This window comes from Pseudophryne corroboree, chromosome 4 (genome assembly GCF_028390025.1).
Source record: "Pseudophryne corroboree isolate aPseCor3 chromosome 4, aPseCor3.hap2, whole genome shotgun sequence".
Lineage (NCBI taxonomy): Eukaryota > Metazoa > Chordata > Amphibia > Anura > Myobatrachidae > Pseudophryne > Pseudophryne corroboree.
Window position 1 is genome coordinate 687065407 of NC_086447.1, and position 16160 is coordinate 687081566.

Sequence of the window (16160 nt, forward strand, 5' to 3'; positions counted from 1 at the left end):
GGTGATCGTATGCGTCTTCTCACCTCCGAGAAGTCGCATTAGTGTATGGGTGTATTGCCATCTTTACCTGCACAGTGCACTGGTGGCAACAATTGGAGCATGATGGCAAACATGACCTTATGAAATGCCAAGCTCCGCCCCCCCCTGATGCTGTGAGTCACAGTATACAGTATCATGAAGCCATGGTTGCCTCTACTTTTCACACATAGGAAAAGTAAGTATGAATGAGATAGACCAAACAAGAAAAGACTATTTGCTTTGCAAGCTACTACTGCTGCTATTACTATTTCTGCTACTACCACTAAAACTACTTTCAATGCTAATATTTATCAAGTTTGATGGATATATTACTTTCAAATGTATTTATTTCTTATAATGTAACATTGCTTTTTTTAGAAGCAGAGGTTGTATTCTTTTTCAGGGTTTCAACAGGGGGGGCGGGGAGGGTCAGGGTAGGGGCTCGTGCCCAGGCAATGGAATGAGGGGGCACTATTTGGGAGGCAGGATTCGTACCGCTTATGTGAGGGCACAGTAAGCTGTGTCCACAGACTCCAACAAGGCAGCAGCTGTCTATAACCTGTCAGGTGCCGGCTACAAGGGATCATGCTTCTGGGTTCAGAAGCCTTCTGCATCGCCGTGTGACGTCACTCGTTCCGAGAAGGGAGAGAGAAGGTGTCGGCGGGTGTCTGGCGTAGGACTGAATATAAAATAAGATTTTACTCACCGGTAAATCTATTTCTCGTAGTCCGTAGTGGATGCTGGGAACTCCGTAAGGACAATGGGGAATAGCGGCTCTGCAGGAGACTGGGCACAATTAAAGAAAGCTTTAGGTCACCTGGTGTGCACTGGCTCCTCCCACTATGACCCTCCTCCAAGCCTCAGTTAGGACACTGTGCCCGGACGAGCTGACATAATAAGGAAGGATTTTGAATCCCGGGTAAGACTCTTACCAGCCACACCAATCACACTGTACAACTCGTGATACAATACCCAGTTTAACAGTATGAAAACAACTGAGCCTCTCAACAGATGGCTCAACAATAACCCTTTAGTTAACAGTAACTATGTACAAGTATTGCAGACAATCCGCACTTGGGACGGGCGCCCAGCATCCACAACGGACTACGAGAAATAGATTTACCGGTGAGTAAAATCTTATTTTCTCTGACGTCCTAGTGGATGCTGGGAACTCCGTGAGGACCATGGGGATTATACCAAAGCTCCCAAACGGGCGGGAGAGTGTGGATGACTCTGCAGCACCGAATGAGAGAACTCCAGGTCCTCCTCAGCCAGGGTATCAAATTTGTAGAATTTTGCAAACGTGTTTGCCCCTGACCAAGTAGCAGCTCGGCAAAGTTGTAAAGCCGAGACCCCTCGGGCAGCCGCCCAAGATGAGCCCACCTTCCTTGTGGAATGGGCTTTTACTGATTTAGGATGCGGCAGTCCAGCCGCAGAATGCGCCTGCTGAATTGTGCTACAAATCCAGCGAGCAATAGTCTGCTTAGAAGCAGGAGCACCCAGCTTGTTGGGTGCATACAGGATAAATAGCGAGTCAGTTTTCCTGACTCCAGCCGTCCTGGAAACATAAATTTTCAAAGCCCTGACTACGTCCAGTAACTTGGAGTCCTCCAAGTCCCTAGTAGCCGCAGGCACCACGATAGGTTGGTTCAAGTGAAAAGCTGATACCACCTTAGGAAGAAACTGGGGACGAGTCCTCAATTCTGCCCTATCCATATGGAAAATCAGATAAGGGCTTTTACATGACAAAGCCGCCAATTCTGACACACGCCTGGCCGAAGCCAAGGCCAATAACATGACCAATTTCCACGTGAGATATTTTAGATCCACGGTCTTAAGTGGCTCAAACCAATGTGATTTTAAGAAACTCAACACCACGTTGAGATCCCAAGGTGCCACTGGAGGCACAAACGGGGGCTGAATATGCAGCACTCCCTTCACAAACGTCTGAACTTCAGGCAATGAAGCCAGTTCTTTCTGGAAGAAAATCGACAGAGCCGAGATCTGTACCTTAATGGAGCCTAATTTCAGGCCCATAGTCACTCCTGTTTGTAGGAAATGCAGAAATCGACCTAGTTGAAATTCCTCTGTTGGGGCCTTTTCGGCCTCACACCAAGCAACATATTTCCGCCATATGCGGTGATAATGCTTTGCAGTTACATCTTTCCTGGCTTTAATCAGCGTAGGAATGACTTCCTCCGGAATGCCCTTTTCCTTCAGGATCCGGCGTTCAACCGCCATGCCGTCAAACGCAGCCGCGGTAAGTCTTGGAACAGACAGGGCCCCTGCTGCAGCAGGTCCTGTCTGAGCGGCAGAGGCCATGGGTCCTCTGAGATCATCTCTTGAAGTTCCGGGTACCACGCTCGCCTTGGCCAGTCCGGAACCACGAGTATTGTTCTTACTCCTCGTTTTATTATTATTCTCAGTACCTTTGGTATGAGAGGCAGAGGAGGGAACACATAAACTGACTGGTACACCCACTGTGTCACCAGAGCGTCCACAGCTATCGCCTGAGGGTCCCTTGACCTGGCGCAATATCTCTCTAGTTTTTTGTTTAGGCGGGACGCCATCATGTCCACTTGTGGACGTTCCCATCGATTTACAATCAGCGTGAAGACTTCTGGATGAAGTCCCCACTCTCCCGGGTGGAGGTCGTGCCTGCTGAGAAAGTCTGCTTCCCAGTTGTCCACTCCCGGAATGAACACTGCTGACAGTGCTAGTACGTGATTTTCCGCCCATCGGAGAATCCTTGTGGCTTCTGCCATTGCCATCCTGCTTCTCGTGCCGCCCTGTCGATTTACATGGGCGACTGCCGTGATGTTGTCTGACTGGATCAGTACCAGCTGGTTTTGAAGCAGAGGCCTTGCCTGACTTAGGGCGTTGTAAATGGCCCTTAGTTCCAGAATATTTATGTGTAGGGAAGTCTCCTGACTCGACCATAGTCCTTGGAAGTTTCTTCCCTGTGTGACTGCCCCCCAGCCCCGAAGGCTGGCATCCGTGGTCACCAGGACCCAGTCCTGTATGCCGAATCTGCGGCCCTCTAGAAGATGGGCTTTCTGCAGCCACCACAGCAGAGACACCCTGGTTCTTGGAGACAGGGTTATCAGGCGATGCATCTGAAGATGCGATCCGGACCACTGGTCCAACAGGTCCCACTGAAAGATTCTGGCATGGAACCTGCTGAAAGGGATTGCTTCGTAAGAAGCCACCATCTTTCCCAGGACCCGCGTGCAGTGATGCACCGATACCTGTTTCGGTTTCAGGAGGTCTCTGATTAGAGATGGCAGCTCCTTGGCTTTCTCCTCCGGGAGAAACACTTTTTTCTGGACTGTGTCCAGGATCATACCCAGGAACAGTAGACGTGTCGTCGGAACCAGCTGTGATTTTGGAATATTCAGAATCCAACCGTGCTGGTGTAGCACCTCCTGAGATAGTGCTACTCCCACCAACAACTGCTCCTTGGACCTCGCCTTTATTAGGAGATCGTCCAAGTACGGGATAATTAAAACTCCCTTTCTTCGAAGGAGTATCATCATTTCCGCCATTACTTTGGTAAACACCCTCGGTGGCGTGGAGAGTCCGAACGGCAGCGTCTGGAATTGGTAATGGAAATCCTGTACCACAAATCTGAGGTACTCCTGGTGAGGATAGTAAATGGGGACATGCAGGTAAGCATCCTTGATGTCCAGGGATACCATGTAATCCCCCTCGTCCAGGCTTGCAATAACCGCCCTGAGCGATTCCATCTTGAACTTGAATTTTTTTATGTATGTGTTCAAGGATTTCAAATTTAAAATGGGTCTCACCGAACCGTCTGGTTTCGGTACCACAAACAGTGTGGAATAGTAACCCCGTCCTTGTTGAAGTAGGGGCACCTTGACTATCACCTGCTGGGAATACAGCTTGTGAATTGCCTCTAGCACAGCCTCCCTGCCTGAGGGAGTTGTCGGCAAGGCAGATTTTAGGAACCGGTGGGGTGGAGACGCCTCGAATTCCAGTTTGTACCCTTGAGATACTATTTGCAGGATCCAGGGATCCACCTGTGAGCGAGCCCACTGATCGCTGAAATTTTTGAGGCGGCCCCCCACCGTACCTGGCTCCGTCTGTGGAGCCCCACCGTCATGCGGCGGACTTGGAAGAAGCGGGGGAGGACTTTTGCTCCTGGGAACCTGCTGTTTGTTGCAGCCTTTTTCCCCTACCTCTGCCTCTGGACAGAAAGGACCCGCCTTTTCCACGCCTGTTTTTCTGAGTCCGAAAGGACTGTACTTGATAAAACGGCGCCTTTTTAGGCTGTGAGGGAACATGGGGTAAAAATGCTGACTTCCCAGCAGTTGCTGTGGAAACTAGGTCCGAGAGACCATCCCCGAATAACTCCTCACCCTTATAAGGCAAAACTTCTATGTGCCTTTTTGAATCTGCATCCCCTGTCCACTGGCGAGTCCATAAGCCTCTCCTAGCAGAAATGGACAGTGCACTTATTTTAGATGCCAGCCGGCAGATCTCCCTCTGTGCATCTCTCATGTATAAGACTGAGTCTTTAATATGCTCTATGGTTAGCAGAATAGTGTCCCTGTCTAGGGTGTCAATATTTTCTGACAGGGAATCTGACCACGCAGCGGCAGCACTGCACATCCACGCTGACGCAATAGCAGGTCTAAGTATGATGCCTGAGTGTGTATATACAGACTTCAGGATAGCCTCCTGCTTTCTATCAGCAGGCTCCTTGAGGGCGGCCGTATCCGGAGACGGTAGTGCCACCTTTTTAGACAAACGTGTGAGCGCTTTATCCACCCTAGGTGGTGTTTCCCAACGTGACCTATCCTCTGGCGGGAAAGGGAACGCCATAAGTAACTTCTTAGAGATTACCAATCTTTATATCAGAAATGTGTAACACCTCTTTCATTGCTTCAATCATGCAACAAATGGCCTTAGTGGACATTAGACTAGACTCATCATCATCGACACTGGTGTCAGTATCCGTGTCGACATCCGCGTCTGCCATCTGAGGTAGCGGGCGTTTTAGAGCCCCCGATGGCCTTTGAGACGCCTGGACAGGCACGAGCTGAGAAGCCGGCTGTCCCGCATTTGGCATGTCGTCAAATTTTTTGTGTAAGGAGTCGACGCGTGCACGCAATTCCTTCCATAAGTCTATCCACTCAGGTGTCTGACCCGCAGGGGGTGACATCCCTTCTATATGCAACTGCTCCGCCTCCACCTCATTATCCTCATCAAACATGTCGACACAGCCGTACCAACACACCGCACACACACAGGGAATGCTCTAACAGAGGACAGGACCCACAAAAGCCCTTTGGGGAGACAGAGTGAGAGTATGCCAGCACACACCAGAGCGCTATATAATGCAGGGACTAACTGAATTATGTCCCCTATAGCTGCTGTTATATATACTGCGCCTAAATTTAGTGCCCCCCCCCTCTCTTTTTTACCCTTTTCTGTAGTGTAGACTGCAGGGGAGAGCCAGGAAGCTTCCTTCCAGCGGAGCTGTGAGGGAGAAATGGCGCCAGTGTGCTGAAGGAGATAGCTCCGCCCCTTTTTCGCGGACTATTCTCCCGCTTTTTTCTGGATTCTGGCAGGGGTAATTATCACATATATAGCCTCTGGGGCAATATATTGTGGTATTTTTGCCAGCCAAGGTGTTTTTATTGCTGCTCAGGGCGCCCCCCCCTAGCGCCCTGCACCCTCAGTGACCGGAGTGTGAAGTGTGTATGAGGAGCAATGGCGCACAGCTGCAGTGCTGTGCGCTACCTTGGTGAAGACTGATGTCTTCTGCCGCCGATTTTCCGGACCTCTTCTTGCTTCTGGCTCTGTAAGGGGGACGGCGGCGCGACTCCGGGACCGAACACCAAGGCCAGTTCCATGCGGTCGGTCCCTCTGGAGCTAATGGTGTCCAGTAGCCTAAGAAGCCCAAGCTAGCTGCAAGCAGGTAGGTTCGCTTCTTCTCCCCTTAGTCCCTCGCTGCAGTGAGCCTGTTGCCAGCAGGTCTCACTGTAAAATAAAAAACCTAAATATATACTTTCTTTCTAGAAGCTCAGGAGAGCCCCTAGTGTGCATCCAACCTCGGCCGGGCACAAAATCTAACTGAGGCTTGGAGGAGGGTCATAGTGGGAGGAGCCAGTGCACACCAGGTGACCTAAAGCTTTCTTTAATTGTGCCCAGTCTCCTGCGGAGCCGCTATTCCCCATGGTCCTTACGGAGTTCCCAGCATCCACTAGGACGTCAGAGAAATATATGTATGTATGTATCTATCCACAATCTGGCACTTGAAGAGACCAAATAATATTGTTGTGTGTGCCCTCCGACAATGGCCTTTTTCAGCAGCATCTCTATGCATCACATCAAACTGCGGCACTCCAGTCAAATAACGACGCTGTACAGAATTTGCCACAGTGCAGTGTTTCGACACTTTTAATGTGCTTTTTTAAGCCAAAGAAAAGTGCATTAAAAGCGCTGAAACTGCTTAAAAAGGCCTTTGGCAGAGGGCACACAGGACAGTATTATATGCAAGTCTCTTGAAGTGCCAGATTGTGGATATATATATATATATATATATATATATATATATATACACACACACATTATATTATAGCACAGTGAGGCCCTGGTTGTAATGATTTTATTTATATATATATATATATATATATATATACATATATATATATACACATACATACATACATACACGTCAGAGAAGACAATCCTTCATGGTTTTTTTGTTGGACTTATCATTTTTAAATTATGTATTTTGTTTTTAGTTATTTATTCATGTAATACTTTTAAATATTCTTGAAGGGGGGGGGGGGTGGGAGATGGGACACGTCAAGTTACTACCTTGACCCAGGTGATGAAAAACCTAGTTTCGGTCATGTCTTTATTAATATCAACCCCTCTTAGGATTTTGCCTACAGCAGTGGTTCCCAAACACGGCCCTCAAGGCAGCCAAATAGTCCAGGTTTTAAGGCTATCTATGCTTAGGCACAGGAGTCTTAATTAGGAACTCAGTTTGATTATACCATCTGTGCGCAAGCAGTCAGATCCCTAAAACCTGAACTGTTGGGGTGCCTTGAGGACCACGTTTGGGAACCACTGGCCTACTGGCTTAACTTACTAAAGGGAATTTATGCAAACTGTCTGGAAAAGAGACAAATCCATATTTTTTAAGACAGATGATAACAATGAACAATAGTTGAAAGCGCTGTCCAATAATAGAGAGTATTTTATTTAAAAACATTAAGATAATCAAAATCACATAAAAAAAAATCACATATATTCAATATCAATTCCTACAATTCTCTAAATAAGAGATCAATCTATGGCAAGTGGACATCATAGTATTTCAAAAACTAAAATCTCTTTTGGTAATACCTAGTTGTAACACAGCTGTGGATACACTTTCAATAATATAGACACACTCTATTCCAAATGAAACAAATGTATCAATGTTGATATGATATGTATTTCTCCACAATATGCATTAGTAAGGCACTATCTGACCCTCACTTAGTTAAACAGCCTCCTATGAGATATTTAAATTACATTCACTTCTAATTCACAGTCCAGAGCATATCAAGAGGAAATTGGATCACCACGTTCCTTGTTATTTATCCAGCTGGGACAATGATGTAATATTATATTATTATCAGTGTCACTGAAAAGTAGGCACGTTGTAATTATGTTTGTTTTACAAGCTTACCGGTCAGTTAATCTCCTATCCGGGAATACTATGACCGGCTAGATTTGAAAGTTCTAACGGGCGTCCCCGTCCAATGCTTGTAATTAACGTATGCAGTTAGGCTCCTGTTAAAATTGTGGATTTAGTAGCGTGCTCCACAGCTAGAGTTTACTGATCGTTCAGGCTGTAATAGAAGCTGTATATGCAGCTGTATCTCACCAATATTGTCAGCGGCTGCGCCTTCCGCCAGGCGTTTGTCTCCGTCCCGTAGAGCACACAGCTGCTTCACTGGCGCTGGGGATCTTACGGCCCGCCTCCCAGTGGGTTCCGGTATCAATGGTCGACCATGTTATGGTCGACAGTCATTAGGTCGACCACTATTGGTCGACATTGACATGGTCGACATGGACACATGGTCGACACATGAAAATGGTCGACACATGAAAGGTCTACACATGAAAAGGTCGACATGAGTTTTTTAACTTTTTTTGGTGTCGTTTTTTGTGTAAAGTGACTGGGAACCCCAATTAGTGCACCGCGTCCCCTCGCATGGCTCGCTTCGCTCGCCATGCTTCGGGCATGGTGCCTTCGCTTCGCTCGGCACTGATTACCGTTCCAATCGTAGTCCACGTGGATCGTAAAGTATGGAAAAGTTCCCCAAAAGAAAAAAAAGTTAAAAAACTCATGTCGACCTTTTCATGTGTCGACCATTTTCATGTGTCGACCATGTGTCCATGTCGACCATGTCAATGTCGAACAATAGTGGTCGACCTAATGACTGTCGACCATAACATGGTCGACCATCTGAACGGATACCCTCCCAGTGTCAGTATCGCACAGGTAGCATTAGCTGTTTCAGCTGCATTTACCCATTGGAACCGGCAGCTGTGCTTTCGGCTGGGCACTCGTCTCTGTCCCTCGGGATCCGACAGTGATTTTTTTATGTGATTTTGATGGTCTTAATGTTTTAAAATAAAATACTCTTTATTATTGGACAGCGCTTCCAACTATTTGTCATTGTTATACTAAATTATATTGGGATTCAACACCCCAATAATTCGAAGGTAGCAGTCCATATATATGGAGAGGTGAAAATTGGTAATAGTTTTTGGAAGCTGAATAACTGACACACATATTTAAACATAGCGCTTTCTTGTATTTAGGTTTGACAGATGATAAGCCTACCTTTATTTGACCTTTTGAGCAAGGATCACTGCATACAGATCGAACCATTCCACTCTTATTCATTTGAATCCTGAAGTCTTCAATATTCAGGTTTCCTTCATGCCATGTTCCTATAAGTACATAGTCATAGCTACTTGGCTCAATGAATTGAAGATTCATGATGTCATATCTAAAGATTAAAAGAAATTACTTTTTTCATGTATAATTTCTCGATTTGCTTCCTCGCAATGTATTTCATCTACAGTATTTACTATGTAACATATTTAAAAATCAAGTACAAAAACAAAAGATAGAATATTTAATACAATTGGACAATAGATGAATCATGGACAATTTGAAAAATGTATTCTGTGTTACGTTGCACTGGCACTAAGCATAAAATACACAAACTGGCTCTGAGCATGCTCAGAACACTGGCAGCATTCATAGGTGCACAAGCAGAATTGCATGAATCTGACACAACTGCAGGTGACTAGAGATGTGGGATGGGAACTGAAAGTCTTATAATGTACAGTAAGGTGTTTATACATAACTGACTAGGCAGACCGTCACAGAGTGGGATGAGTTTAAGTTGCCGGCTATCGGGATCCCGGCGGTCAGGTTTCTGACACCGGAATCCCGACAGCCACCAATGCCGCCAGCCGGAAACCTCAAGCAGTAAGGTTATTCGTACTCGTGGGTGTCCATGACACCTATAGAGTGGGAATAGACACAGAGGGGCAGATGTATTAACCTGGAGAAGGCATAAGGAAGTGATAAACCAGTGATATGTGCAAGGTGATAAATGAACTAACCAATCAGCTCCAATATGTAAATTAACAGTTAGGAGCTGAGTGGCTGGTGCATTTATCACCTTGCACATATCACTGGTTTATCACTTCCTTATGCCTTCTCCAGGTTAATACATCTGCCCCAGAGTCACATATATGCTTGTGACAGTTGCATCAATTGTGGGTGCCAGAGTTCAGGGAATTGTTGCATTCTTTTTTTGCACACAAGGTAAAGGGGTATACCTCTTATATTACAGTATTGTTAGGTGTACCTCTTATATTACAGTATTGTCAGGTGTACCTCTTATTTTATAAAGTATTGTCAGGTGTACCTCTTATATTAAAGTATTGTTAGGTGTACCTCTTATATTATAAAGTATTGTTAGGTGTACCTCTTATATTAAAGTATTGTTAGGTGTACCTCTTATATTAAAGTATTGTTAGGTGTACCTCTTATATTAAAGTATTGTTAGGTGTACCTCTTATATTATAAAATATTGTTAGGTGTATCTCTTATATTAAAGTATTGTTAGGTGTACCTCTTATATTATAAAATATTGTTAGGTGTATCTCTTATATTAAAGTATTGTTAGGTGTACCTCTTATATTATAAAGTATTGTTAGGTGTATCTCTTATATTAAAGTATTGTTAGGTGTACCTCTTATATTATAAAGTATTGTTAGGTGTACCTCTTATACTATAAAGTATTGTTAGGTGTACCTCTTATATTATAAAATATTGTTAGGTGTATCTCTTATATTAAAGTATTGTTAGGTGTACCTCTTATATTATAAAGTATTGTTAGGTGTATCTCTTATATTAAAGTATTGTTAGGTGTACCTCTTATATTATAAAGTATTGTTAGGTGTATCTCTTATATTAAAGTATTGTTAGGTGTACCTCTTATATTATAAAGTATTGTTAGGTGTACCTCTTATACTATAAAGTATTGTTAGGTGTACCTTTTATGTTATAAAGTATTGTTAGGTGTACCTCTTATATTAAAGTATTGTTAGGTGTATCTCTTATATTAAAGTATTGTTAGGTGTACCTCTTATATTATAAAGTATTGTTAGGTGTACCTTTTATATTATAAAGTATTGTTAGGTGTCACTGAAACTTAATTGCAAATCTTGTAATCACCATAGATGTAAGTGTATGTAAGTTATGCCTGATGCGTTACCCGGGTGGAGACCTGCGCTGTTTTTCTCTGCATGTTTTTTTTTTTACCATCGTTTCTATACAATATGCGCTCAAGTCAGTATAACTTCTTCATCATTGTAAATTAAGCACTGTATACTGATATATGCTTATTTTCCACATGGTGTAGCTGACAACCCAAACAACACCCGCACTTAACAAGTTGAACGTGTCAGTTCATGCTGTGATGCTTTTACACTGCTTAACACGTTCTTATCTTATAAAATGACAAGATGTTTTGCTCACTCAAGCAAGAGTCTTACCTTCCTGGGGCATCTCCTTTTTCATCAAACCAAATATCTTCCCCAGAAACGCCCACAAATGAGCTCTTTATAAGGAATTCAAGCAGCTTGCTGCCATCAATAGGTTTCATTGCGTCACACAGGCCAACATGTCCTGGGCACATGACTGAATGCATATCATGTAGACCATGAGCCATTGCATAAATGGCATTAATGACAAAGCCCATTTTACTATCCTGTACATAGTTTTCTTCTAAACTTTCATTGCCTGAAAGAAATGACAGAATATAGTTTATAATGAATGTATGTAGTTAATGTACAGTAGTGTATGAGAAACTATTGCCCATATAATATTACACGTCTGCCAATGACCCGGCCACCCAATAAAGAAGCAGAATTCTCTTTCTGCTTTTTCCACTTATTATTGACGGGTTCCGATGTTTATACACACAATGTCTAGGTCCACAGTCATTAGGTTGACCCCATATGGTTGACAGTCATTAGGTCGACACTGACAAAAGGTCAACAGGTTCAAATAGTTGACATGGTAATGGTCGGCACACATATGGTCGACACACGTTGACACAACTATTTAAGGGGTTTTTTTTTGCATTTTTTACACTTTTTTTTATACATTACCATCCACGTGGACTACGATTGGGAATAGTAACATCTACGCAGCATGACAACTGAAGCGAGCCATGTAAGGGGACACGATACACTTATTGGGATTCCCTATGCTCTGAGGGTGAACACGACACCAAAAAATAAATAAATATGTAAAAAAAATGTGTGTTGACCATTTTTCATGTTGACATTTTGTCAGTATCGACCTAAGGCCTGTCTACCATATGGGGTCAACCCGTTGACCTAAACATTGTAGATCTTCTATACCACACCCTTATTGACATGCAGTAACCTTGGCTACATTTTAATACTAAAAAATGGAATAAATTATTTTCATGATTCACCAACAGATTAAAATATTTCTATTATTTCATGTTATAAAGTGAATTTTATATAATTGCAACTCTCACATATTTTATTGAAGTCCTTTGATCATGAAATATTCAAGTCATTTATAAGATTAACTTTAAGGAAAAAATATTTTTAAAGGAAAGTCCTCATCTTATAATACTGAATCTTAAATGAGATTACTGACAAAACATTTTATCGTCTCATGTAATATTATAGTGCTGATTCTGAGTTGGGAGCAAAGCAAAAAAAGTATGTAACGTTGCATCTTAGCAAAACCATGCTGCACTGCAGGAGCGGGATGTGTAACATGTGCAGAGAAAGTTAGATCTGGGAGGGGTGTGTCCAAACTTAAATCTAAATTGTAGTGTAAAAAAAAAGCTGCTCAGTATTTGTGGGCTACATTCAACCGCAGCCATTACTTACCCTGAAAACAAAAGTGTTTGCAACATGGTTGTTCAGGTATCGCTGCAACTGCAATTTGCCCTATTAGCCGCCAATGCGCATGCGCAGGTCCCGTCCTGCGTGTTCGCGCCTGGCCAATGCGCTTGGACTGCATTCGCTGCAAACACCTCTGCCTGATTGACAGGCAAAGGCATTTGCAGGGCTGCGACTCAGTGTTGCAGGGACGGGACGCAATGAAAGTGGGTGGGGCGGTATCATTTTCAGGGTGGCTGCATGACTTCATACGCAGCCAATCCAAAAAAAAAACGGCTTTGGCACGCCTGCTTTCATAGCCATGCTGCGAAGGCAGGGGGATGTGCTCAGTTGCTGCGACCGCAATTAAATTGTGTCCGCAGCCGCTGGGCGGGATGGTCAGCATGTTGAGCAGCCTTGCCCTGCACTGGGCACCCGCCAGCATGTGATAGAATAACCCCCAAAGTCAGTTTTTTTTCTGCTTTGCTCCCAATTAAAGCTTGGTACACCTAAATGGTGGTACGTCCCAGAGCCGCGGCAATACTCACTACACAATGCATCATACAAAAACGCAATATATCATACATGCTTCATCTATTAATACCCCATCGTCTATGAATGGTCCTATTGGATGTGCAGAACATCCAATGGGATGATGCGACCACCCAATTCATCAAACAATTAACTGGATGGCTTTGAATCCATCTCGGATCGCAACAACATCCAATATATCATGTAGTGTGTACCCAGTTTAAGAATCAGCCACTATATGCAGTTCCATTAACTATTACAGTATGTACTCTGATACTATTTATAAAGCTGCCTATAACAAGTGAGTTTTTGTCTTATATATTTTTTCTGGTTAGTTATTAAATAAATGTACTAAAATGGGGTAAAAAATATATATTTACTTTTTGCCTTTGCACCTCACATGAAAATGTATCTATATAATCCAGCCTACAGTCATGCTGAATATAATGGAAATGTAAGACTTTGACCAGAACTTATCAACAAACTATTATTCTCTCTCTATATTTCAACTAATTTGTTTTTAAAGGCATCTTTCATGTAACCAAATCACGTTGACTTAGTAGATGGTAATCATTCTGTAATATCTTTGTTTACTGGTATCTTCTATTTTCATTTAATATGAATAATCACTCTTTCTCTAGCATCCATAAGGGATATTGGGGACACATTAGTACAATGGGGTATAGACTGGTCCAAAGGAGCCAGTGCACTTTAAATTTCTTCAACTGGGTGTGCAGGCCCCTACCCTCTATGCCCCCTTCTACAGGCTATTTAGAAAAAAGTGCCCTCAGGAGATGATGCACACTGCTAGCTCAGGAGTTTTGTTCAGTTTAGTGAAATTTTTTCCCCCCGGTATGCTGTTTGGGCAACAGCATACCCACGCCGTAAGAGATGGGGGGGGCGTTCACCGGCCTCGCGATGTGCAGAGCCGCTTCCCCGCTGCAGGACCAGGGGTTGTTTCTTCAGCAGGGCACTGCGCCTTGGCTGTCGCAACCGCAGCATGCCGCACACCCCTAACACTGCCTGATGGTGATCGACGGTGGTGAGTACAAACCGGGGGCCCCACTAGGGGGTCCCCCAGTTCCTGGTGCGGCAGAAGCGCGGGTGAGGCATATGGGTCCCTCTTGGGGGGGGACCCGCTATAGCCCCTGCGTGAGAATGGCTAGCGATGGCTGTACTTAATATTTATGTGAGTCTACAGCATGATTAGGAGACATGGCCAGTATAAATATATATCTGTAGCTTCAGCGCCATTACAGAGGGCGGAGCTACATCAGAGTGGGCTCAGCGGCATTTTGGCGTCTTCCTCTGCATAAGCAGCAGCAGCCTCACACAGCTACTCCAGACTGTCACACGCTGGATCACTGGTACAGGGTGTAGTTGGGGGAGAGCCGCTATTTGTGCACAGATATTCCTCTCAGGGGATTCATTATATAAACAGTTTTCACTGATATATATAAAAACACTGACAGCCTCACTGGGGCTCTGCAGCATGGGCATAGTTACCATAGGTGCAGGGGATGTGGCTGCTATGGGGCCCGAGTTGTCTCTGGGGCCTGAGCCTTCCCCTGCACCCAGCTGCTGAGCCCCGGCGCTGGCACTTTTTACTTTAAAAGTGTGCTGCTGTACAGTGTACACACCTGCTCACTCGGCCGGCTCCGCCTCCCTTGGGTACTAAATAATGCTGGGAGGAGGTGTGGCTGAGTATGCAGGGTCATCCCCGGACCATGGCCACGCCTCCTCCCAGCGTCTGTGTGGAGACAGGAGCCGGAGTCTGAGCCGGACCAGCCGGGAGAGCGGACGTCTGTGAGGAGACAGGAGCCAGAGTCGAAGCCGGGTCGGCCGGGAGATCAGATGTGGCGGCAGTGCAGATGGTGAGTGCTGCTGATAGGCCACTGGGGAAGGGGATCTTTAAGTAGTTGCGAGGTGAGATCTTTGATTAGTCCATGGGGGGTGGGGGTGGTCATGGAATTATGCTATGGGGCCCCGAATGGGATAGCTACACCCCTGCTCTGCAGCTTTGGGTGTGCTGGTGTCCTCTCCGCTTCTGTGTCTCATCTCACATGCAATAGGGCAGGCTTACATTATGAATCAGTCTGTGTTGTATGTGTGTTGTGTGTACTTCATAAGTGTAAAACACAAGTTATGCAGTGTATGTAATACCAGATTCTCCCCTCTTTCATCTGGTTCCATATCATGTGAGCAGTGTAGTCAGTCCTCACAAAATGCTGAGGACAATGTGGGGGATAGTCACGAGCCCTCCTGGCTGGGGCTATCAAAACTATGATGTTTGATATGTCATCTCAGCTCACTGCGAATGCCAACAAAACACAAGAACAGCAACAAGCAGTAGCAGATCTAGCTGCTTGAGCTAATGTTCCCCATCCTCCCCTGTCTAATACAGGTGTGCATAAACGCGCTTTACCTGCACTCCTCTCAGATACTGATGATGATTTACAGGATGATGGGGATGATGTGGATCCCATAAATTGGGATTCCACCCTACACAGGGTATTGAACCCCTCATTATGGCTATAAGGGATGTGCTAAAGCTCCACCTAGAGGACACTACTAATCAGCAGTAATTTTTCCTCCCACAAGACAAACTGATTGTCATATTTCCTGATTCCAAAGAATTAGATGATTTATTTAAGCTTGCCTGGAAAAATTCAGATAAGAAATATCAGGTGTCAAAACGTTTTTTGCATACATTCCCTTTTGCCCCTGAGGGCAGAAAGTTCTGGGAAGAATCTCCGGCTGTAGACGTCTCAGTCTCTCACCTCTCTAAGAAGATGGTGCTCCCGACTCCGGGCTTCTTTACAGTAAAGGCACCGGGGGATAGAACAATTGAGACCACAGTGAAATCTATCAACATTGCTACAGATGTATCTTAAAGACCGGTCATTGCAGGTTGCTGGATGACACATGAAATTCACTCCTGGGCTACGCAAATTCAGAAGGGTCTCTCGGGTGACATTACCCTGGTTACTACGGTGACTTTCCTAAAACACATTCAAGACATGGCAAGAGTCCTCTGTGACTCCCTAAAGGAGATTGGCAATATTAACGCTAGGACCACTGCTATGGCTGTGTATGCACGCAAAGCTATATGGTTGCGTCAGTAGATTACA

The 16160-nt window shown here is 44.7% G+C and overlaps 1 protein-coding gene across 3 annotated transcripts in view; it reads right to left on the minus strand.

The window, feature by feature from the left end:
- Nucleotides 1–16160, minus strand: part of GRM1 (glutamate metabotropic receptor 1) — an 818622-nt gene that overhangs the window by 87882 nt on the left and 714580 nt on the right. For all 3 annotated transcript variants that reach the window (XM_063917884.1, XM_063917883.1, XM_063917885.1), the window contains exons 5-6: nt 11128–11374; nt 8894–9062 (exon numbers count right to left, since the gene is read on the minus strand). In XM_063917884.1, the coding sequence (XP_063773954.1) occupies nt 8894–9062; nt 11128–11374 (416 nt within the window). The remainder of the gene's footprint in view (nt 1–8893; nt 9063–11127; nt 11375–16160) is intronic.